The sequence below is a fragment of the Humulus lupulus genome, chromosome 3, assembly GCF_963169125.1.
Source record: "Humulus lupulus chromosome 3, drHumLupu1.1, whole genome shotgun sequence".
In the NCBI taxonomy this organism is placed as follows: domain Eukaryota; kingdom Viridiplantae; phylum Streptophyta; class Magnoliopsida; order Rosales; family Cannabaceae; genus Humulus; species Humulus lupulus.
The window spans coordinates 202856517-202881406 of record NC_084795.1 but is presented as its reverse complement, the minus strand read 5'-3'; the positions used below and the strand labels follow the sequence as shown (position 1 = coordinate 202881406).

Below are 24890 nucleotides of genomic sequence, written 5' to 3'. Positions count from 1 at the left end.
TTAGCGCACAGGGCGCGGATTGGCCACTTGTAGCCAAAGACAATAAGATAACGAAGGGAGCAGCCTGAGGGTGCTAGCCCTAGTTATCATTTGTGTACCGTATATGTTATGAATTGATATGCCTAGTATGTGGAATACTTGATTATACTGATTGATGATATGGCTGAGTTTATGTGATGCAGTGTGAGATGTTGACTTGTCTGCTAATTGTTTATGCTCTGTTGTTGTTGTGCTTTCTTGCTGGGCCTTGGCTCACGGGTGCTACGTGGTGCAGGTAAAGGCAAGGGCAAGCTGGACCAAGCCTGAGGTGGAGAGCTCCGAGGTGGAATGTACATAGCCAGTGGTTCGACCGCCACGGTCGAGGAGTGGACCAGGACAGGGGTCACCTAACTGCTTATTTTGCCTTAGTATGGCCGGTTGATGTACATAAACCTTGTGTCTTTTGTAAACGGTCTTTGAACTTAATATTTTTGGGATCCCATGTAACAGATGATGCTTTTTAATAAAAATGTGGCTTTTGAGACCAAAACACTTTAACCCTAGTTCCTTTATAGTTTCAATAACACGATTTTATTTAAATGACTTGATTAGCAAGTCTGGCACTTTATAAACATACAGTGTAACGGTCTTGGCTATCCAGGGCGTTACAGCCGTGCCTGGTTCTGGGGAGCTGGGTTCGCATGGAATCACCTAGGCTCGGACTGGGAGTGCATAGGGACTCGGATGTGCCTGGGTTGCCGAGTGTTTTGGTGGGCTGGTAAAGGTCAGTGTTTTGGGCAGAGAGCTTCTCGGCTGGGTGGAGTGGGATATTTCTGGTGAGGGTCGGGATGGATGGGAGGTGGTGGGCCTTGGTCTGGGTTTGTTCGGATATGGCTTGGCTGGTGAGGAGTTTCTCTCGGCTGGGTTGAGGCGCGCGCCTGGGGTAGGGGCGCCTGGGATCCGAGGCTCGGTTTTGGGCGAACGAGTGGGCAGAGGGCTTCTCGGTCTGGACTGTGCACTTGGGTTTGTAGCTGCGCGGCTAGGTGGTGCCAAGGATTGGGGTTCACACAGTTGGGTTTTGTTTGGGCAGAGATGGGTAAGGGTAATGGTGAAGATGGGTAAATATCCTATATACACATATGGATTTTATAAATAATATAAAATTGACTGAATATATGTATATATATATATTTTCGTATAAGTTATAGTATATATATATATATTTTTTAAATACATATTTATGTATATGTTTATATTTATCTAGTTATATATTAATATATATGCAGTAAAATATATATAAATAATATTACATCTAGTAAAAAAAAAAAATTGTTTTTTTTTTGTATATATATATATATGTGTATGCCTCTTAATGAAACCACGACCCAGGATTTTTTTTTTCTGCCTTGCTAACATTTTGCCCAAGATTTGCTTCAACAACCCAAATTTGACATAACTCTCCATTTTTTTGGGAAATATTTGCGGCCATTTTGGCGAAGCAAAAATCTCGCAAAACCATAAGACTCCAAAATCACTTCCAAAACACCCTGTTTCTTGCTTTCTTAACACCTGAAACATCAAAATACACATAAAAACACTCCAAAACATCACAATAAAATGGAAATAAAATTACAAAAAGTAAAATTAAAAATAAAAATAAAAATAATTAAAAACACCCATATGTATATATATACTTTTCCTGTCTTTTTGTTTTTCTCTTCTTTTTTTTTCTTTTTGTTTTTTTTTATAGACACTAATATTTTACCCTTGCTTCTTTTCGGGTTGTCTTTAAATTAGTGCCTGAATCACTTGACAACCCAAAACAACCACAGCTTTAAGGATCCTCCAAAGTGATGGAGGTCTTCTCGCGGTCGACCTCACCTCCCCAATATTGTTTCAGCCGCTGCCCATTCACTTTAAACTCCCTTCCGGATCGATCTTCGTGAACTTCAACTGCTCCAAAGGGGTAAACTTGCACCATTGTGAATGGGCCAGACCAGCGGGACTTTAACTTGCCAGGAAATAACTTCAAGCGCGAGTTGAAGAGCAATACTTTCTGCCCCTTCTCAAAGACCCGAGATTGAATTTTCTGATCATGCCACCTCTTAGTTTTCTCCTTGTACAACTTAGCATTTTCATAGGAGAACAACCTCATCTCTTCCAGCTCATTTAACTGTAACTTTCGAGCTTCTCCAGCAGCTTGGAGATCCATATTCAGTTTCTTAGTTGCCCAATATTCCTTATGCTCTAACTCAACGAGAAAATAGCAAGCTTTCCCAAAAATCAAATGATACGGTGACATTCCCAAAGGGGTTTGAAAAGCCGTTCGATAGGCCCAAAGAGCATCATCCAATCGCTGAGACCAATCCTTTCTACTAGGATTCACCACTTTCTATAGTATTCCCTTGATCTCCCTATTCGATATTTCCGCTTGACCATTGGTTTGGGGGTGGTAGGTGATGGCAATCTTGTGCTTCACACAATATTTGGCTAACAAAGCTGCCAAAATCTTGTTCACAAAGTGGGTGCCTTCATCACTTATAAGGGCCCTTGGAGTGCCAAAGCGGGTGAATACGTGCTTATGTAGGAACTTCATGACCACCTTGGAATCATTAGTAGGACTTGCCACTGCTTCAAACCACTTAGAGACATAGTCAACAACCACCAAGATATATGAATTTCCAAATGATGGTGGAAATGGCCCCATGAAGTCGATCCCCCAAACATCAAACAATTCCACTTCAAGGATGCTATTCAAAGGCATTTCACTCCTTGCTGAAATATTTCCAACATGCTGGCAGTGGTCACATCTCTTAACAAATTCATGAGCATCCTTGACGATAGAGGGCCAATAGTACCCCGATTGAAAAACCTTAGCAGCTGTTCTTTGCCCACCAAAATGTCCACCATAAGGAGCTGAATGACAATGCTCTAGTATGCTAGAAACTTCATCCTCAGGCACACAACGCCTCATGATTCGATCTGAACATTGTTTGTACAAATAGGGCTCATCCCAATAATAGAATCTCACATCATGAAAGAACTTCTTGAGTTGCTGCCTATTCAAATCAGGTGGCTGGAAACCACTCACCAAATAGTTGACAAAATCAACATACCATGGAGTAGTGGTTTGGCTCACAACCAACAATTGCTCATCGGGGAATGTCTCTTTAATAGGCCCTTCATTTTGCTTTTCACTTCCAGCTTCAAGTCTAAATAAGTGGTCAGCCACTTGGTTCTCCGTTCCTTTTCTATCCCGAATTTCCAAGTCAAATTCTTGAAGAAGCAACACCCATCGAATAAGTCGTGGCTTAGCATCCTTCTTGGCAATTTGATACTTGATCGCTGAATGGTCTGTATAAATCACCACTTTAGTCCCCACAAGATAAGCTCTAAACTTGTCAAAAGAAAACACCACTGCATAAAGCTCTTTCTCGGTGGTAGTATAGTTAGATTGGGCATCGGCTAATGTCTTGCTTGCATAGTAAATGGAAAGAAAAACCTTCTCTTTTCTCTTTTCGCTGCCCAAGTACAGCACCCACAGCAAAATCACGAGCATCGCACATCAATTCAAAGGGGAGAGACCAATCCAGAGCTACAATGATGGGTGCAGTGATAAGAGCCTTTTTTAAAGTCACAAATGCTTCTTGACACTCCTTGGTGAACTCAAATTCTCGATTCTGCTCAAGTAAGGAATAAAGGGGCTTAGAAATCTTTGAAAAATCCTTTATAAACCTCCTATAGAAGCCCGCGTGTCCCAAAAAGCTTCTAATCCCCTTAACTGTAGAAGGTGGTGGCAATTTTTCAATGACTTCCAGCTTTGCTCTATCCACTTCTATGCCCCTGTTAGAAATTCTATGGCCCAACACAATGCCTTCTTGAACCATGAAATGGCATTTTTCCCAATTGAGTACCAAGTTTGTTTCTTCTCATCTAGCCAAGACTTTCTCCAAGTTAGCCAAACAAGTGTCAAAAGACTCCCCAAACACTGAAAATTCATCCATGAAGACTTCAAGAGACTTCTCCACCATATATGAAAATATTGCCATCATACAACGTTGGAAAGTGGCGGGGGCGTTGCACAGCTCAAAAGGCATCCTTCTAAAGGCAAAGGTGCCATAAGGACAAGTAAAGGTAGTCTTCTCTTGGTCTTCTGGCGCGATGGAAATCTGATTATAGCCTAAATAACCGTCAAGGAAATAATAAAACTCCTTTCCCGCCAACCGATCAAGCATTTGGTCAATGAATGGCAGCGAGAAGTTGTCTTTACGAGTAGCCTTATTCAACTTCTGATAGTCCATACAAACACGCCACCCTATCACTTGTCTTATGGGAATCAACTCATTATTTTCATTAGCCACCACTGTGACTCCACCTTTTTTAGGAACACACTGAATTGGGCTAACCCAAGAACTATCTGAAATTGGGTAAACAATTCCATAATCAAGCCACTTAATTGTCTCTTTTCTAACCACTTCCTTCATGATAGGATTAATCCTTCGCTGTTGCTCAATAGAATTATTACAGCACTCCTCCAACAGAATTTTATGCATACAAAATGAGGGACTTATTCCCTTGATATCTGCCATAGTCCAACCAATGGCCCTTGTGTATTTCTTCAAAACAGCCAGCAACAAACTCTCTTTTTCAGCTCCTAACATGGCTGAAATAATCACAGGCAAGGTCTCATTATCTCTCAAATAAGCATATTTCAAGTGACTAGGCAAAGGCTTCAACTCTAATTTTGGTGGCTCTTGAATAGAAGGCTTAGGAGGCTTAAAATTTCCTTCCGACAAGTTCAATGACTCAAAAGGCCTCCTAAATTTAGCAAAGGGCTGCTTTGACTCCACCCATGTAACTTGGCTTTCGTCCTCTTCACTTAAGTTTTCAAGCTCTTCAAGTGACCCCAACCCCACTCCATCTTTACAAGCTTCCTTATGGAATTTTTCAGCAACAATAGACTCAATTACACTTAGCCTAGAGCATTCCTCAACCTCATCTGGAAACTTCATAGCATTGAACACGTTGAAAGTCACTTGTTGGTCATTCACCCTCATAGTAAGCTCCCCTTTTTGTACATCAATCAAGGTCCTCCCAGTAGCTAGAAATGGCCTACCCAAGATAATAGGAACATTGTGGACGCTCAATATTCCGCACCCATAAAATATCCCGTGAAGGCCCATCATCCTTTGACGGCAACTTCGGATCAGCTCGCGATGCGCGAGGTCCCAGTCGCGTCACCATGGCCTCGCTCGGCCATGCCCCAGGTGCAAGGCCCACCTCGCACGCGCACCCCCCAGGCGTCGCTCAGCCGTGCCCCAGGCGCGAGGCCCTCCTCGCGCGCGCATCCCCTGGCGTCGCTCGGCCACCTCGCGTGCGCGTCTCCTTGGCGTCGATCGGTGGCACACCAGGCACGCGGCCCTCCTCGCGCGCGCGCCTCCATGGCCTCGCTCGGCCGAGCCTCGGCGCCCATGGCCACAAAGTGGCCTCGCGATCTAGGCCCCGTGGTGGCCTCGCCCATGCCCACGGAGTGGCCTCGCCATATAGGCCCCGTGGTGGCCTCGCCCATGCCCACGAAGTGGCCTCGTCTATGCCCACGAAGTGGCCTCGCCATCTAGGCCCCGTGGTGGCCTCGCCCATGCCCACGGAGTGGCCTCACCATCTAGGCCCCGTGGTGGCCTCGCCCATGCCTGCAAAGTGGCCTCGCCCATGCCTACGGAGTGGCCTCGCCATCTGGTGGCCACATGAGTGGAGCAAGGGGGTCACAAGGAGGGCGTCTCGCCTCGCATCCTTAGACATCCGTCAAGGCCACATGCCTATCGCTCAGACTCGTGAGTGGCCTCGGGAGACTTCAGGCTTCTCGTGCCAAGGACCCAAAATCCCCACCTCACGCCACGACCATAACACACACCAAGAGTCCCATTCCTTACACCTTGAGACCCCTATGCTTAGAGGCTCCAGTATGAGTCGAAGGGGACATATTTGTACGATCTAGTACTGAGTACGGACACCAGTACCAGTGGGACTGCTGGGATAAGAGTTATGGTCCGTATGTCTACGGCCAAAGGTCAGAGTCAACACCATTATCACCTGCGCCACTATGCCTGCTACCACTCATCAGACATGGGTACAGACAAGTAGTGGAGACATCCTCCTGACACCTACTCCCGTACCGGATGTACGACCACAACCTCTGAAGCCACTCCCCTGACATAGTACTTATGTACCACTTGGTCTCCTGGACCACCATGTATCTAAGGCCATTAGAGCCTACTATAAAATGAACTCTAATACCACCTGAAGGGGGGTGGGAAATTTTACTGTAGCAAAGGCTTGAGTGTGAATGAAAGACTGAATTCTCCATTATTGTTCTATCATTGTTCTTGAGTGATTGTTTAAGTTTCTACAGCTTTTCCATTAGTGATCTTGACTTGATAATTTTTCCAACTCAACTTAGTTGACGAGTTCTCACCGTCAACAAACATCTTTATCTGTTTCATAATCAAGGATGATGAAATCAGTCGGAAAAATGAATTTATCAACTTGCACAAGTACATCTTCAATTTTTCCTTCCAAGTGTGCCATAGAACGATCCGCTAATTGCAAAGTGACTGTGGTTGGTCTTGCTTCTCCAATCCCCAACTTCTTGAAAATTAACATGGGCATCAAATTGATACTAGCCCTCAAGTCACAAAGTGCTCTACCAACATCTCCACCACCAATAGAAAAAGGAATTGTGAAGCTGCCCGGATCCTTCAATTTAGGAGGAATTTTACTCTTCAATATAGCACTACAACCTTCAGTCAATGCCACTGTTTCAAATTCACCAAGCCTCCTCTTTTTAGTTAAAATATCCTTCAAAAACTTCACGTAGTTGGGCATTTTTTCCAATGCTTCCACCAACGGTATATTGATGTGAAGTTGTTTCAAAACATCTAAAAATCTCCGGAATTGACCATCTTTTTGCTGCTTTTGAAAGCACTGAGGAAATGGTGGAGGTGGCTTGCTTATAGGCATTCCTGTAGCATTTTGTGGAGGAATTGCTGTAGCAATTGCTTCAGGATCAGCATTTAAAAAAAATTATTTCACAACTTTGTCTCCTTTGTCCACACTACTTTGGATTGAAGTGGGCTCACTGTTTCTAGTACAATTATCCTCAGTCAATTCCAGATTTTTACCACTCCTCAAGGTAACCGCCTTGCAATGCTCCTTGCCATCTTTCCTTGGATTTTCTGTATCACTAGGAAAGGTGCCTTGTGGTCTATTCCTTAGCTCATTAGCAAGCTGCCCCAATTGAGTTTCTAGATTCCTCAAGGATGCTGCTTGACTCTGAATCACAGCATCGTTCTTGGCCATATATTCCTTCATTAAACTCTCCAAAGAGCTTGATTGAGACACTTGAGGAGGAGGTGGTTGAGCTCTTTGTTGTTGTTGAGAAAACCCCGGTGGATATGTAGGCTTGTTTTGCATTGGTGCTCCGCTTGAACTAGCTCGTTGACCCCCCCACGAGAAGTTTTGATGCTGCCTCCCCCCCGGATTGTAAGAGTTCGAATATGGGTTCTTTTGGTTGGCATTTTGATTCCCCACATAACAAACTGAAGTGGGATTTGAAGGACAACTCTCAAATGCGTGCCCATCTCCACAATAAACACAAGATACATCGGCAACTTGTCCCATAGCAGCTGGTTGTACCATTCCCCCCAAACTCATGTTCTTTAGAAGGTTAGTCATTGAAGAAACTTGAGCGGTCAACGCTGTCAATGCATCCACTTCAAGTATACCAGCCACTCTTCGACTTGTTGAGGCTCTAACATTGGACCATTGATAATTGTTGCTAGCTATCCTCTCCAAAATCTTATAGGCTTCATTGTAGGACTTAGAGAGAATAGCCCCATTAGCTGAAGCATCTAACACCATACGAGTGGAAGAATTAGCCCATTGTAGAATGTTTCCATTTGTATACAATGCGGGATCCCATGGTGTGGGCACTTTCTCAATAACTCCTTGAATCTCTCCCAAGCTTCACAAAATGATTCATCTTTCAGGTGCAGAAATGACATAATTTCATTGTGAAACTTGGCATTTTGGGTAGGAGGGAAGTACTTCATCAAGAATTTTTCATCCTACTCATTCCATGTAGTCACCGAGTCGGGAGGAAGGGTGTTGAGCCAAGCTCTAGCTCGGTCCCTCAAAGAGAAAGGGAATAATTTCAACCTTAGGGCCTCGTCACTCACTCCTTGTAGCTTGAAAGAATCGCACACCTCAAAAAATGAACGAAGATGAAGATGAAGATGAGGATCCTCAGTAGGCATCCCACTAAATTGACCCACTGTTTGCAACATTTGGAACATAACGAGCTTTAACTCAAATTGGGGTGCTTGAATTCCAGGCCTAACAATGCCCCGATTGAGCTCATTAAACATGGGGACAACGTACTCCCTTATGGCTCTCTCTCTATCATCAACCATAGCAATTGTGTTAGTGACATTATTAGCACCCTCAACTCCTTCAACCTCTTCAACCATATTAAGGCGATTTTGAGCCCGTTGTTCCCATAGTCTTCTTCTAACTGTTCTTTCAATCTCAGGGTCAATAAGAGCTAGTTCAATGTCTTCTTGCTCGTTCATAAAGTAAATCACCTGAGAAAACAAAGGAGCAAGAAAACAAAGTTAACTCAACAAAGAAAAATAAATAAATTGCAAGTAATTGATATTACAAAAATTTCTAATTCCAATCCCCGGCAACGACGCCAAAATCTTGTTGTGATAAATTTAATATTTGATTTTAAATACGCAAGTGCACGTAATCACACAAGTGATATAATTATAAGTAAATCGTCTCCACAGGGATTGCAAATTAGAAAAAATAAGCAAAACAATTGCTAAACAATTTTAAGAAATTAAAAATCAATTGGGTTGTTTATAGGCTAAGCAAAATATTAAAATAAAATGGAAATACTGAAATTAAAAACTGAACTGAACAAGAAAATTGAGAGAAATATATGGATTGCAAAATGGACTTGAATTATTGAATTCCCCTATATTAATCATCCTGAACAACTTGCGGACAGATTGCTGCAGCAATATTCTAGCAAAACTCCCAGGTTAACAAGAATTCATTTAAACACCCATAAAACTTTCCCAAATTTTATGAAATTAATTCTTCTACCTAATTAAACATATTCCTATGCAAAATCAGATTTAAGAATGCAAATCAAAGTTTAATTCTCAAAAGTTACACAAGGCAAATAACATATCCCTATGTTACTTCTAACATAACCTAACCTAGATTATGACTTGTCTTATCCAAGTTCTTCCCATTACATTTAATCTTTCCAGCATTAAACATAATTAAATAACTTGCCATTGCTGGCCAAACAACAACAAGAAATTAATATAAGCACACTTGAATGAACAAAGGAGATTTTACTAAAATAAAGTGCAAGAAATTGATAGACTATAACATAGGGTTCATCAACAATTCAAGCCACCTAAAAATTAGTTCATGGTTGAGTTCATAAACATTAATTCACAATCAAAACAGCCCATAATATTCAGATGTAGAATCCAACTCAGAAATTAATAAAATAAAGTTTAGGAAAAGAAGAAAGAACAAATCCAAAATGATGCTTGAGCTTTCTTTGTTTGTCCTCCTTCATCCTTGTTGATATTCTGAGTTTTTCTCCTCTCTTTTTCTGGTTTTATTTTCCAAAAATGGCTGCTGCCTTCTTCATATGCCTGAAACCCTCTTTTGTGTATGTTAGGTTTTTTTCCTTCTTTCTTGCAAAAGTACCATATTGCCCCTTTTTCTCCAAAAACATGAAGTCCTCATTTCATTGATTTTTGTCCTTTTCTCCAATATGCTGACTAGTTCGTTCTACCCTTGCCACCTCAGCCAAATGTCAACTCACCCATTGACTGCCACACGTTCCATGTGCCCCAAAATCTGCCTGATCAAAATGCTTCAATTTTGCTGCAGCAAACCTGAATATTCAGCCATCAACAAATGTTAGCTCATTCCTTTGTGCAAATATTTATCCATGTAATTATTATCTTTAACCCACTAGCTATTAAAAACTTAAAAAAAATTAAACTTAATTAAGATAATAAAAACACCAAAGTTAGCTACAAAAGGTAAAAATAAACTAACATCACCCATGATTTTTCACAATTATAAGTTCAAACGCACGTGAAATAACTCTTTATTCAAGAGTTATCACACCCCCAAACTTACAACATTACTCGTTCTCGAGTGATGACTCTCAAAACAAAACACAACTAACACAAGACATAAATGTGAATATATAGGTGATATTAGTGCGGGACCACATTATTATGTGGATGTATTCAGATTATATGGCTCGAGACGATCCTAGTGAGCGATTTGGCAAAATAGTCATGGCGGGGATTTATACCTGGCTCGGGGGAGCATGGGGGTATTTTTGGGAATTTAGTAAATATTTTGGAGATTATTAGACATTGGGTTACTAATTGGTGATTAATTGGATGATGGAATTTAAGTTACAAATATTAGGAACACTCGAAGAATTAGTGGGAATTGGGAACAAATGATTATTATACCCCCTAGATTAAGTTAAAGGTTAGTTTTATTTTGGGAGGGAAAAATGGTCTTTCCTAAGTCTAAGGATATACTCAGTCTTGTGTTAGGACAAAACAGAGAAGAATTCAGAATGATCTAAGGAAGGAAAGAAGGAAAAAGGTCTCAGCTCACACTTTCTGCTCACCCATCTCCCTCTCTCACGATTGTTCCCTCTCTCACTCTTCTTTGTGGATTTTGAAGCTGAGAATTCAAGAGGAGTCTAGGTTAGGCTTTGGGGCTTTGATCTTTGGAGTAACTGAAGGAGTTCAACTGGAATTAAGCTCCCAAGTTGAGGTAAGGTTTAAGGTTTTTTTTTTAGTTTGCTGAGTTTTGTTGAGGTTGATTTCTGAGTTTGGATTTTGGATGGAAGTTTAAGAACTTAAGCATGGGAATTGGAGGAATTAAAGCTTGAAAGGGCACTGAAGGCAACCTAGGGTCAGATTCATCCTTCTAAGGTAACAATTTCTGCTTTAATTATCTGGGTTTTCTGGTTTTAGATAGTGTTCTTGAGCTTCGGAGCTCAAGTTTGGTTTCTGTGTTTGCTGAGGTTCTAAGCTAGATTTTGGCTATTATTAGGTTGTGTTGGATGAGATATAGTGATTCATGGACTCAATTTTGTGTTTGATTGATGATTGGAGTGGATTTTTGGAGCTTTGGCTCGGGAAAGTTCGAGGAGAGAAACCCAGAATTTGCATTTCTGGGGGGGGAGGGGGCTTATGTCTCTGACTCTAGCGTTGTAGTTCCCATTAGGTAGCACTGTAGCACTACTCAGCCTTCTAAACTTGGTTTTTGGGAACTTTTAAGGGTTTTGCTTGTGGTCTCGGGGGGACGATTTCACCACTTCACTTGATGGAATTAGAGGTCCCGAGAGCATGAGTTTGGTCCTGGGATTATCTTATGGAATTCAAACTCATCAAAGTACCATTTATGGATTGTTACTAGGTGTATGATAGGGCTTGGAACGAGATCATAGTCAAGGGTCGTTCATAGTAACTAAAGCACTCGAAATTAAAGGTAAGAAAACTGCACCCTTATGTGATTGTGTGGGACTGAGATTCCCTATATTTGAATTCATGTATTGTGTGATTGTGATATGCTATGTGAGCATGAAATAAACGACCTAAGAGTGTCGGGACTGATATTTGCGCACAGGATGCGGCTCGGCCATTGGTAGCTGAGGATAGCTAAAAAATCATTGAGCTCGGCTTAAGCGGGCCGGAGTCAGTGGGTTAAACACTGGGCTTGGCCTAAGTAAGCCAAAGACAGTGGGTTAAATAGAGGGTGCGGCCTAAGGGCGTCCACCCTGAGTATTGTATGATGAATATTGATATGTTATCATTGTTGTTTGTTGTTTATAGTTTGTTTAATAATGAGATGAGTGGCTTATGAATAATTGATTTGATCTCTCTGATTAGATGACTGTTATGGCATGCTAAATGCCTAGTTAACAGCTTTATGGATTATTTGATTGTTTGTATTGTTTATGCTCTGCATTATGGTTTTCTTGCTGGGCCTTAGCTCATGGGTGCTACATGGTGCAGGTAAAGGCAAGGGCAAGGTGGACCAATCTTGAGTTTGAGTGCTCTAGGGCAGAATGTACATAGTCAGCTTCTCGTCCGCCACGGCCGAGGGATAGTGCAGGAACAGGAAAATCTGAAATGCGTATTTTTCCATTAGAGTGGCTTGTGGTTGTATATAACTTTGAAATTTTGCAAACTATCCTTTAAAAACTGTTTTGGGATCCCATGTACTAAATGTTTATTTAAATGAGAAATTTCCCGTTTATGACCAAAATCTTTTAACCCTAACCTAATTATGACTTTAGAACCACGCTATCAACTATATGACTTGAATAGCAAGTCTTGCAGATTTATAATCACATTGTGTAATGGCCTTTGTTATCCAGGGTGTTACAACTTGGTATCAGAGCGTCCTAGGTTTAAGGGTTCCTAAAGACTGGTTGTACATGTACATTCTCCACTAAAGACAAGCTCGACTCATGGTTTGGTAATTGTATATTCGTGTGTATATGCCTAAGTGTTTGGAAAGAAATATGAACGTTGTTATCTGTTTGATTTATAGGGAGCATGTGATACTGATAGGGCCTGGCCCTTGATTGTTGTGTGATGATATAGGGGCGTGCTTATTAGCATTGTTGTTGCATGTGGATGAATATTTCAATAATGTTATATCTTGATTGCTTGTGATTGGTTGATTTTCAATGGTGGATCATGGAAAGAATGTTACCCTGTCATCATAGTCTGACAGGTGAGTCGTTGATTGCAGATTAACTTGGATAGCTATGCGTCCAAGGAGATCTATACGACTAGCTAGCACTGGGTCTGAGTGTAACGCTCTGGATAGCCAAGACTGTTACACTGTATATCTATAAAGGTGCAGGACTTGCTAATCAAGTCATTAAGTTGAAAACGTGTCATTAAAGCCACTAATGAACTAGGGTTTAAAAAGGTTTGTGGTCATAAAAGACACATTTCATAAAATTAAACGTTTTGGTACAAGCGATCCCAAAAGAAACAACGTTTGAAAGTCATTTTACAAAATTTCAAGGTATAAACCACTGTTGGCTACTCTAAGGGGAAAATAGGCATTTATGATCCTCCTGTTCTTGTCCCTTCCTCAAACGTGGCGGCTGAGCAGCTAGTCATGTACATTCTGCTTTCAGAGCTCTCCAATCAGGACTGATCAAGCTTACCCTAGCCTTTACCTGCACCACGTAACACCCATGAGCCGAGGCCCAATAAGAAAACATAACATCATAGCATAAGCACTGATAATAATCATATAACTCTTAAAGCATGTTTAAACACTTAATAATTCCTAATAATCACATAACTCATAGATATGATCATGAATCCATAAGCTACTACCTAGCCATTCAGCAATTCATATTCAACAGTTAACAATAACAATCAGATTACACAATAAATAGGGTCGACGCCCTTAGGTCGCACCCTCTATTTACCCCACTGACTCTGGTCCGCTTAAACCAAGCTCTGTGAATATTAAGCTGTCCTCAGCTGTAACGACCCAAAATCGCTATTAAGGCTTAAGGGCCTTGATTAGTGTGCCAGGAGGGCATGTTGGGATTTATGTGTGATTTTATGAGTTAAATGCATGGTTATGATTTAAAGCATGTTATTTGACTAATTGTTTATCTGAGATGCATGACTATGTGTATTAGTATGCATGTAGGCCCTGATTGTGTTTGAAGGGCATAATTGTAATTTTAGCCGCTGAGGGCATATATGTGATAATTGTATTCCGTGATTTGTACCACGTGAGTGTGGTGGTATTATTTTGATGCACGTGCCGAGACGGTCCTAGAGAGCAAATTAACTTAAGAGTCACAACGGGATTTCTATACCCGGCTCGGGAGGAGCCTAGGGGTACTTCGGGAATTTTATGGCTAAGATTGAGATTTAGCGGGTAATGGTTATTGGTGATTGAGTAACCTGGGTAACCATTAGTTACTACTTAGAGTAACAAGTTCTAGATAGAAAATGGTAGAAATGAAATAGAAGTAAAAGGACTTAAGTGCCCTTGAGGTTAGTTGGGAAAGGATAGGCAAGGAGGGGTAAAATGGTCATTTGGCTGGGAATTGGATATATGGCAGCTGGGTATTAAGGGGTACACGGTTTGGGGCTTGGTCATTTGATGCTTTGATAATTTGAAGAGAAGAAGAAGGAGAGGGAAAAAGCTAGGGCATGAAGAAGAAGAAGGGAGCTGAAACTTGAAGACTAAGGGGGTGAACCAAGGAAGCCTAAGGTTGGATTCTTGATTGAGGTAAGAGTTTTAAACATCCTTGGGTTTTCTTTTCTGTTGTGGTTTAAGATTTTGAAGCCATGGTTTAGCTTTGTCAAGCTTGGGTTGTGTTTTTGGCCTTTGGGTTTGAGTTTTCTGAAATTTGGAATCAAATGGGTGATTTTGAGTGTGATTGTGTTATTGAGTTGGGTTATGATGTTTATGGGTTGATGTATGGTCTATTTGGAGTTTTGAGTTGGTTTTGGAGCTTGGGTGTGAGTTTGGGACGATTTGGGAGGTTTTAGCTCGGAGAAAATGCAGGGGAAAAACCCAGAATTCTGGGTCTGCGAAGGCGTGCCGCGACACGGGTTTTTCGTGCCGCGGCGAGGGAGTCCCTGAGTGATGTGTGCCGCGGCACAAGAAAGTTGTGCCGCGGCACAAGGCAAATTTCAGGTTCACATTTTTGGCAATTTTAGGCCTTTGCTCCGGGGGTTCGGGGGACGTCTCCGGGGTGTTGTTTTAAGGTTTTAGAGGTCCCGAGAGTGCGGGATTGGTCCCGGGAAGTGGTTTTGGGTTGATTAGTATTGAGGGATGTTTCTTGTGTGTTGTGACTAGGTTGTTGGTGAGGCTCGTGCTAGAGGACCAGGCTCGCAGCTTTAGTGCATCAGGAGGCTCGGAATACAGGTAAGAAAACTATAACACCCGAGGTTAGGGCATGGCCCCAGATTGTATTATGTGCAAATGTTTAAACCTTAAATGAATCATGATGTGTGTGAATGATTATTTCGAATGTACTATATGTGTGAATATGATGAAATGAGCGGCCGTGGGCCGAGTACGGCGTAAGCCGGGGCGGCCGTGGGCCGAGTACGGCGTAAGCCGGGGCGGCCGTGGGCCGAAAGTAACACCTAGCACATGGGATGCTATAATCAGGGCGGGGCCCGGTGGATTCATGTGTTATGCTATAATCAGGGCGGGGCCCGGTGGATACATGTGTTTGCTTAGTCTAAATGGTTGACTTATCTATTTGTGGATTATCTGTTATGATAAAACTGTATACATTGCATATGTTATGTTCTGCATGAGTTTTCTTGCTGGGCTTCGGCTCACGGGTGCTCTGTGTTGCAGGTAAGGGCAATGACTGAGTCAACCAACCATGAGTACGGAGAGCGTGAAGCGACGTGTACATGTTTGGTCTGCCCGACTGCTTTGGTTGGGGGTTTAATCGAAAATGGCTGTAATAACCTATGATTTTATGATTTCTCAACTGTAACCTTATTTCAAGATGTAATTAGTTTTCAAACCTTATTTTGGGATCCCAAATGTTTAATAATAGAAGTTTTAATGAAATGACGTATTTTCAAAGATTACAGCCTTAACTTTTAATTAGTCACACTTTTGTTTCAAAGCCTCGGTTAGCGAGGCCATTGCACACTGTTTTGTCTTAAAAACTCACTTAGTAACGGCTCTAAGGAAGTAGGGCGTTACAACTTGGTATCAGAGCGAGCCAAGGTTTATTGGTTCTGGAGATCGACCGAACATGTACGCTCGCTGTCAGTGACAAGCTCGACTCTGGGTTGGTTGGTATGAATGATTGACATGTTTGAATATATGTTTGAATGCCCTGTTTGCCTGCTTATTTATATGGAGCATGAGGAATGAGATGACATATGCATGAGATACTGATAGGGCCTGGCCCTTGACTGTTGCATGTTGAGATCAATGTGTGCTGAATAACATTATTATGCATGTGGATGAAAATTGGCATAATGGTTCGCATATTGAGCGTATGTGGTTAATTTTCTGGATTAAATTCATATGTTATATCGGTATATTGGCTTGTATGAAGCATGATGAGCATGGATACACTTAGTGGTGATAGAAATTTGGTAAGCTAAATGTATATCATTGTGGACTTGACCTAGTATATGCTTGTGTGTGCATTATACCTGTGGATATTTGGACCTAGTGGTGGTTTGGTTCAGAGTAGGAACCCCAGAGTTCAGGTGTTGGGTCAGTTTTGACAGGTGAAATTGTGTTGTTGGTTCCTAGAAGGGTTTGGGGACCTGATATTGTGTTTGCAGAGGGGTTTTAGATATAGGTTGGAGTTGAGATCTCCAGTTATCCCTGGAAGCAGCAACAGAGGGTCGCTAGTGTGTGGGTAAGCTGTGGAGTTTGTTAGTCGAGATGGGATAAGTGAACAGCGGATTTCTCTGGGGAAATAGCTGATTCCGACGTTTTAACAGTAAGGTTTCAAGTGTTGGTTTACCGTGAAGTATGGTCAGATAAGGGTACTAAATGAAAGGCTTAAAGGGTGTTATCCTCGGGTTTTGAGGAGAATTCGGACTGACAAGGGATTTATCAATAGACGGGCAGAGTTATTTCCACCCATGGTTAAGAGGATGAGAGATCCTGATTAGAGGGTTATGTTAAATGTTGAGGCAGAGGAATGCCTGGAATTGGTACTCGGGCTGAGGTACTGGCTTAATGGGTTAGAAAGAACCTAGATGATGAATGGTTAGGACAGATCTTAAAGACATGATTAGAACCGTGGAGGCGGGCAAATGTTTAAGTCTGGTTTGGACTGTAAGGGGTAACGACAGCGTAGATCAATGGGTTTGGTGAATTGGATAGTTCATTTCAGAAATTTATACAGATGGATGTATCTGGAATTGGTGGCGACCCATTTAAGGACATGAGATCTGGAATAGTCTAACGCATTTGGGCTGCTTTGAGGAAAGAGTTTTTGTCTGCATGTGGATGGCGGAGAGGGCCATATTGTTTGAGGAACTGATGGTTGATGTATAGAGCATGAGTGCTAGAGCCGCAAGGGCGGTGCTTCCTTTGATGGAATTAGTGAAGATAGATTCGTGATAATCAAGTTGAAAGAACCCCGGATAGTGTTGTGGCTTTTGGATTGCCAAGAAAAAGGGGAAAAGTCTGACTGATAAGACGGTACTTTTGTCGATGGAACGCAGCGAGGTCGGATTCTCAATTTTTAGGTAAAAGGACTCCAGACAGTGCTTGGGCACCTAGATTGAGATTGGAAAGAAGCCTGATCGAAAAGGTAGTTATCGAGATGGCGACAGGAACCAGGAGGTTAATTGGTATGCACATGAGGAAGAGGATGCCACCTGAGAGGAGGTCAGGTGAGGACATGATTTCTACGTAGAATGACTCGAGATGTTGGGATGGATTTCCATGGTGAGGGAACGGAGAACTGGAATGCACCGATACATTCGAGGTTCGAGGCTGAGTCCTCAAGGATGAGTATTTAACTGGCGAGCTTGTGCTTTGGGCATGTAGCGAACTAGAAGGGCTCGGTGTTGAGAATGTTCCGCGAGGGAGATGGACATAGAGAGGTTGCCTCAAAGGTGCCATTTGAGAGGCCGAGGACGGTAATACTTATGGAGAAGGAATTAGAAACTCTGGCAGATGGATTGTTGAGGATATCATCTGGAGTACGTAAAGGAGACAGAGCTGACCAGTGGGAAAGTTATGTGGGTATGCAAAGAAAGATTTAGGGAATACTTCAAGGTCGGACTACAGATAGGATTGGTATAAGGAATGTTGTAAAAGACGGATTGGCCGACAGAAACTCTATTGAAGAAATCGAAGGAATTTGATCTTGGATTAGCCAGAGTGTTATACTGCGTGGATTGCTAGTATCGTCGGGATAGGACGAAAAGTACAATGTTGGATACAAGGTGGGACGATGTCCCCAAGAGTTGATCTACGACCTGGTTATTGCCAGTTGGAAGCCAAGGATAAAGACTTTTCGTGAATTGATTAGGTTGCACCGGGCAGGGTGTGAGGAATTGGTAACAAGGATTCTGGAACGGTTCGAGCTGCAGCAGCACAGGTAAGTTCTTTAGACAGAGAATGCATGAACGGTGTGGGCAAGTTCCCTTCAAGCTCACGAACAGTGCATATGGATTACTCCCAGACAGAAATGGTGAGCAAGTGACTATGCGAAAGACGTTTGTACCCAGAAGGCGAAGTCACAGGTAAGGTTCTACGGAGTGTTAGTTTGGATGTCGTCAGGAGTACTCAGATTAGAGCTACAAGGAGAAAGGACAGGTAAGAGAGGATTTGATCTGAAGCCGCGATAAACTAATGAAGAACATTTGAAGAACAGAAAGCATCTCAGGACTGGTAAGCGCGTCATCTATTGCACAAGCACCTCCGGAGGCAACTACATCAGAGATGAGGAGAACAGTAAAACTCGAGGTTAGACGGACTGAGTGGTGTCACATCAGAAAGAAATTCAGAAGACAGGTAAGAATTTATTGGTATCTGGCGGTGCTGGAATATGCGTATGTTTTGATTAAGTAAAGAGTGATTGCATAAAGGACATGATCTATGGTAGGGTTATGGAAATGTGAGATTGCATCACGATTTGGGCACGCCCAGGAATAAATTGACGCGAGGATGGATTGAACCTAGCGGGAGGTGACTGAATGGACCATGGTTGATACAATTGGGACGTTAAGTCGACTGTTGTGCATGGCATAAGGTACTTAAGTATTGGGTATTAGTAAGAAAGATAGCGTTGAGACACAGAGGTGGTGAAAAGTAGCAGACAAATGATCAGTGTTTGAAATCCTCGATTGAGCAAGGGAAATTTAATGGGAGGCGTGTATCAGTCAAGGAATAACGCTATAGGCTGTAATGGAGGACAAGGCAACGACTGAGATCGGCATGATGTTAGTAGGTAATGGTTAGCTGGTGGGTGTCACTGAGCTATGGAGTTCAAAGTGTTGGTTTGAGTTGAAACAGGGAAGGACCCTGCTAAGGTGGTACAAGTTAGGATACCAGGAATGGATGAAGGATCCAATTAGATTCGGTTTATGAATGAGAATTCTGAATGGACATCATTCCACCTCCTAGGGTACGTCGTACCGGGAGGGTCGAGCGGGTGACAGAACCTAGTGTTTTCCTTTGGACCCTGAGGGGTTAGGTGATGTGGTGGTGCATCGTGGGGATAGACCACAATAGACCTTAAGTAAGGTGTTTGGACATGAAAAGTTTTAATTCGGTTGTTTGAGTTAATGTTGTTGGGGCAAGTGAACTGGTTTCAGGATAGAACGTCGATGACATTGAATTGAGGCCCTATAATATTTTAAATTATTGGAATGGATTTAGAGAACGAAAAGAACAGAGTGGGAACCTGGAATTATCAGTTGATTGCAAGTGGGGTGGCAGTCTGAAAGTTTATCGGATATCTTAAAGAACTGAGCGCCGAGTAGGCGAATACTTGAAGTATTAAGGGAAGTGTAATCCCTGATGAGTTAGTCGTGGTGGCGGTTGCTGGTGTCTTGTTAAAGTAACACGACATATGACATGGTAGGAGGCAAAGGGTAGTGAATACTACGATTTGGCATCGGTTCAGAGAGAAGCCAAGTGGTTGTTGGAACTCTTAAGGCAGGAGCGTCTGCCTATTTGAAAGGATTAACAGCTTGTAAATTGATAAGTGTTGAGGAAATAAAGTTCCGGAAGGAAAGAGTTGCGTCTCTGCATTTTAACAGACGAGGATCTGTAAGGTGTTCAGAGAAAGAAGGGAGAGTTCTGACTCTTAATTCAGCATAAGATTCTGAAGTTTTACCAAGGATTAGGCCAACGGGGCCTACCAATTGATCCCACCTAGTAGAGGTGACGAATTTTGAGTATCTCTGGAATCAGGAATAAGACGATGAATTGGTCATTGTAATCTAGGCAGACCCTGAGGTTTCTGCAGGGTTGCGGTATAAACAAGAAGCTATCGAGAGTATGGCTATTAGACGAAATCTTGAGGGGCAAGATTGTTACTCTTGTGAGAGTGTTGTTGAAAAGTAAAGTAAAGGCGGTGGGCCTTGGAAATTATGGTCAGAGTTGCGGGTTTACTGACTGATGTGTTTGGATAAATTTCGAGGACGAAATTTTTATGAGGAGGGGATAGTTGTAACGACCCAAAATCGCTATTAAGGCTTAAGGGCCTTGATTAGTGTGCCAGGAGGGCATGTTGGGATTTATGTGTGATTTTATGAGTTAAATGCATGGTTATGATTTAAAGCATGTTATTTGACTAATTGTTTATCTGAGATGCATGACTATGTGTATTAGTATGCATGTAGGCCCTGATTGTGTTTGAAGGGCATAATTGTAATTTTAGCCGCTGAGGGCATATATGTGATAATTGTATTCCGTGATTTGTACCACGTGAGTGTGGTGGTATTATTTTGATGCACGTGCCGAGACGGTCCTAGAGAGCAAATTAACTTAAGAGTCACAACGGGATTTCTATACCCGGCTCGGGAGGAGCCTAGGGGTACTTCGGGAATTTTATGGCTAAGATTGAGATTTAGCGGGTAATGGTTATTGGTGATTGAGTAACCTGGGTAACCATTAGTTACTACTTAGAGTAACAAGTTCTAGATAGAAAATGGTAGAAATGAAATAGAAGTAAAAGGACTTAAGTGCCCTTGAGGTTAGTTGGGAAAGGATAGGCAAGGAGGGGTAAAATGGTCATTTGGCTGGGAATTGGATATATGGCAGCTGGGTATTAAGGGGTACACGGTTTGGGGCTTGGTCATTTGATGCTTTGATAATTTGAAGAGAAGAAGAAGGAGAGGGAAAAAGCTAGGGCATGAAGAAGAAGAAGGGAGCTGAAACTTGAAGACTAAGGGGGTGAACCAAGGAAGCCTAAGGTTGGATTCTTGATTGAGGTAAGAGTTTTAAACATCCTTGGGTTTTCTTTTCTGTTGTGGTTTAAGATTTTGAAGCCATGGTTTAGCTTTGTCAAGCTTGGGTTGTGTTTTTGGCCTTTGGGTTTGAGTTTTCTGAAATTTGGAATCAAATGGGTGATTTTGAGTGTGATTGTGTTATTGAGTTGGGTTATGATGTTTATGGGTTGATGTATGGTCTATTTGGAGTTTTGAGTTGGTTTTGGAGCTTGGGTGTGAGTTTGGGACGATTTGGGAGGTTTTAGCTCGGAGAAAATGCAGGGGAAAAACCCAGAATTCTGGGTCTGCGAAGGCGTGCCGCGACACGGGTTTTTCGTGCCGCGGCGAGGGAGTCCCTGAGTGATGTGTGCCGCGGCACAAGAAAGTTGTGCCGCGGCACAAGGCAAATTTCAGGTTCACATTTTTGGCAATTTTAGGCCTTTGCTCCGGGGGTTCGGGGGACGTCTCCGGGGTGTTGTTTTAAGGTTTTAGAGGTCCCGAGAGTGCGGGATTGGTCCCGGGAAGTGGTTTTGGGTTGATTAGTATTGAGGGATGTTTCTTGTGTGTTGTGACTAGGTTGTTGGTGAGGCTCGTGCTAGAGGACCAGGCTCGCAGCTTTAGTGCATCAGGAGGCTCGGAATACAGGTAAGAAAACTATAACACCCGAGGTTAGGGCATGGCCCCAGATTGTATTATGTGCAAATGTTTAAACCTTAAATGAATCATGATGTGTGTGAATGATTATTTCGAATGTACTATATGTGTGAATATGATGAAATGAGCGGCCGTGGGCCGAGTACGGCGTAAGCCGGGGCGGCCGTGGGCCGAGTACGGCGTAAGCCGGGGCGGCCGTGGGCCGAAAGTAACACCTAGCACATGGGATGCTATAATCAGGGCGGGGCCCGGTGGATTCATGTGTTATGCTATAATCAGGGCGGGGCCCGGTGGATACATGTGTTTGCTTAGTCTAAATGGTTGACTTATCTATTTGTGGATTATCTGTTATGATAAAACTGTATACATTGCATATGTTATGTTCTGCATGAGTTTTCTTGCTGGGCTTCGGCTCACGGGTGCTCTGTGTTGCAGGTAAGGGCAATGACTGAGTCAACCAACCATGAGTACGGAGAGCGTGAAGCGACGTGTACATGTTTGGTCTGCCCGACTGCTTTGGTTGGGGGTTTAATCGAAAATGGCTGTAATAACCTATGATTTTATGATTTCTCAACTGTAACCTTATTTCAAGATGTAATTAGTTTTCAAACCTTATTTTGGGATCCCAAATGTTTAATAATAGAAGTTTTAATGAAATGACGTATTTTCAAAGATTACAGCCTTAACTTTTAATTAGTCACACTTTTGTTTCAAAGCCTCGGTTAGCGAGGCCATTGCACACTGTTTTGTCTTAAAAACTCACTTAGTAACGGCTCTAAGGAAGTAGGGCGTTACATCAGCTACCAGTGGCTGAGCTGCACCCTGTGCACAAATGTAAACCCCGGTACTCTTAGGTCGTTGGTTTACTATTCTCATGGCATAATACCAACTTTCATAACTCACACAAGATTAAGGAACCCTTAGTCCCTTATAAACTCACAACCGGGTGCAGTTTTCATACCTTTAATTTCCAAGTGTTCAGATCACAAGAAATGCCCTTCGAGCGTAATGCGTTTCCCGAGCCCTAGCTTTTACCTAGTCACAACCAAGATAAGGGATTCCATTAAAAATTGTAAAAAGGTTTCCGATTAAAGTTCTAGATTCCGGGACAGCGAATTCCACCAAACACGGTAGTATAATTGATCCTAAGCATCCTAGACTAGGTTCCCGCACTTAAAACCTCCAAAAGGCCAAAAGTGCCCTTAAGGGTCATGGCCCTTAAGACCCATGCCATGGCCCACCCCCTGAAACAGAGGCTAGGTGTCACGGCCCGGCTATTTGGGTACTCCAAGTAGATGGCACGTGCGATACTTGCAGACACTTCAAGCTAGCAAGTCTGCCTACAACACATACCTGCAGGCAAACAAACTCAGTGGTTAGCCACATACGTATCTCGGACATGGAACAAGCAATCACGAAGTATGAGCAAGCACAATGAAATTCATTCCTTGGAACCTCCACACAACACAAAGCGCACAACAAGGCAAGTGGCATGCAATGGCCCAACGAAGATAACAAACAAGTAACACATAGGCAACAAGGGAACATACAAGGGAAAGTATGGATAAACATCATTTTATTAATATATAGCCTTGATAGGGCAAGGCATAATTACAAAATTGCAACTACCCTACCACATGAGGTTGCTTGGTGCAAGACTTGACTAATGATCAAGCACCAAGGCATGCTCACTTACAAAATGGCCCCATGTGGTTGTGCCAAAGGGGCAACACGCCACACTCTCCCCCACTCAATTCTTCAGCGTCCTCGACGAAGTAGCTTGTAGATCTTCAATCTTCTGCGTGAGCTTCTTCAAGTCTTTCGCCCTCTCCCAGCTGATCTTGTCATCTGCGAGCCCCTTCCATTTTACCAGATACTTCTTATGTCTTTTACGATCAATGGTGACCTTCCTCTCTGCCAGAATTTCTTCAGGTTGATGCTTGCTCCTTGGCTAAATGATGACTCCTCCTCTGGTTGACTGGTTGCGCTCTGGATGTGCTGGATCTTCATGATACGACTTCAAGTTGTTGTCGTGAAGGACCGAGTGTTTCTTCATCCATGCTGGTAGGTCGACTTTGTAGGAAGTTAGGCCAACTTTTGAGATGATTGAGACCGGACCCTTGTACTTGCGAACAAGTCTGATGTCTTTGTCCCCTCGAAATCTCAACAATTCGGGATATGGATAAAAGTTAACGCGAACTAAGTTCTCAAAAAAAATTGTTGTAACCAAAGTGCGAAAAGACAAGAAGATCAATTAAAAACATAAAACCAAATTGTCTCGAGGTGGAAGCACCTCATGCAAAGGTTACACAAAAAATCATGAAAAATAGGGAAGGGCATAAGAGAGGAAAAGCCCTAAGCTCCGCCAGGTGGCCCCTTGGAGGTCGCCGTCTCGTCTTTCTCAACTGCACCAGAGCCCTCCCCGGCCTCGGAGGGCGCCTCTTTGTCGAGGCGAGCTTGGAACTTCACCAGCAGGCGCTCCCAAAGACTCGCTGACAAAAAGGAGTAATCAGCATCCGGGTTGTAGGCCCAACAATGATAGAACAGGTCTTCCAAGGCCTTTTCCGAAGTTTCCTGCTCGGCCTCTAGGGTGGCCTTGGGCTCGACCTTCGCGGTATCTAGGTCTGTCCGCAAGGTGGCGAGGGAGGTCTCGAGCTCTTGGACCTTCGAGCGGGTCTTCTCCAACTCGGCCTTCGAGGTTGCCAAGGCATCCTTAGCCGCCTTAGCCGCCTGAAGAGAGGTCTGGTGCTCGGTCCTCATATCCTCGAGCTGAGTTTTGGCCCTGACGATGCTCCGGTGAAGAGCAACGACACCCTGCGAGAAATGAATGATAAATTGCCTTAGAGGAGAAATAGGGCAAAGTGTAATGGTAAAAGCTTTAAAAGGATACTGCAGCTTACCGTTAGGGTCATGCCCATTGAAGACTCCATTACGCCAACCGGGCTCATTGTCTCAATGGCCCGGAGCTCCTTCTCGGTGAACTTGTATATATGGCTGACGGCGTAGTTCGCCGACTCATACACCGTTCCCCAGAAGGCCTCTGGGATCTTCTCTAGGTCCTGGGGATTGACTGGGATGCGGACCTCGGGGGAGACAATCACCGAAGCTCCGGCCTCCGTTTCTGAGTCCCGGATGGTGATAGGAGCTCGCGGAGGAGGTGGGGGCATGTTGCTCCCACTAGCAGCAGGAGGATTA

At 43.1% G+C, this 24890-nt stretch overlaps 2 protein-coding genes and 1 non-coding gene across 3 annotated transcripts; 1 reads left to right on the top strand and 2 right to left on the bottom strand.

The window, feature by feature from the left end:
- Positions 1 to 3908: 3908 nt before the first annotated feature.
- Positions 3909 to 5036, bottom strand: LOC133825327 (uncharacterized). The gene has a single exon (XM_062258286.1). The coding sequence runs from the start codon at positions 5034 to 5036 to the stop codon at positions 3909 to 3911; it is 1128 nt and encodes a 375-aa protein (XP_062114270.1).
- Positions 5037 to 6453: 1417 nt separating this feature from the next.
- On the bottom strand, positions 6454 to 7335 carry LOC133825326 (uncharacterized). The gene is made up of 2 exons (XM_062258285.1): positions 7116 to 7335; positions 6454 to 7034 (listed from the first exon to the last, which is right to left on the bottom strand). Exons 1-2 carry the CDS (start codon positions 7333 to 7335, stop codon positions 6454 to 6456), a joined length of 801 nt encoding a protein of 266 aa, XP_062114269.1.
- A 615-nt stretch (positions 7336 to 7950) lies between these two features.
- Positions 7951 to 8056, top strand: LOC133828062 (small nucleolar RNA R71). The gene has a single exon (XR_009890706.1). It is a non-coding gene; the product is annotated as a small nucleolar RNA R71 (small nucleolar RNA).
- The last annotated feature ends 16834 nt before the right edge of the window (positions 8057 to 24890 follow it).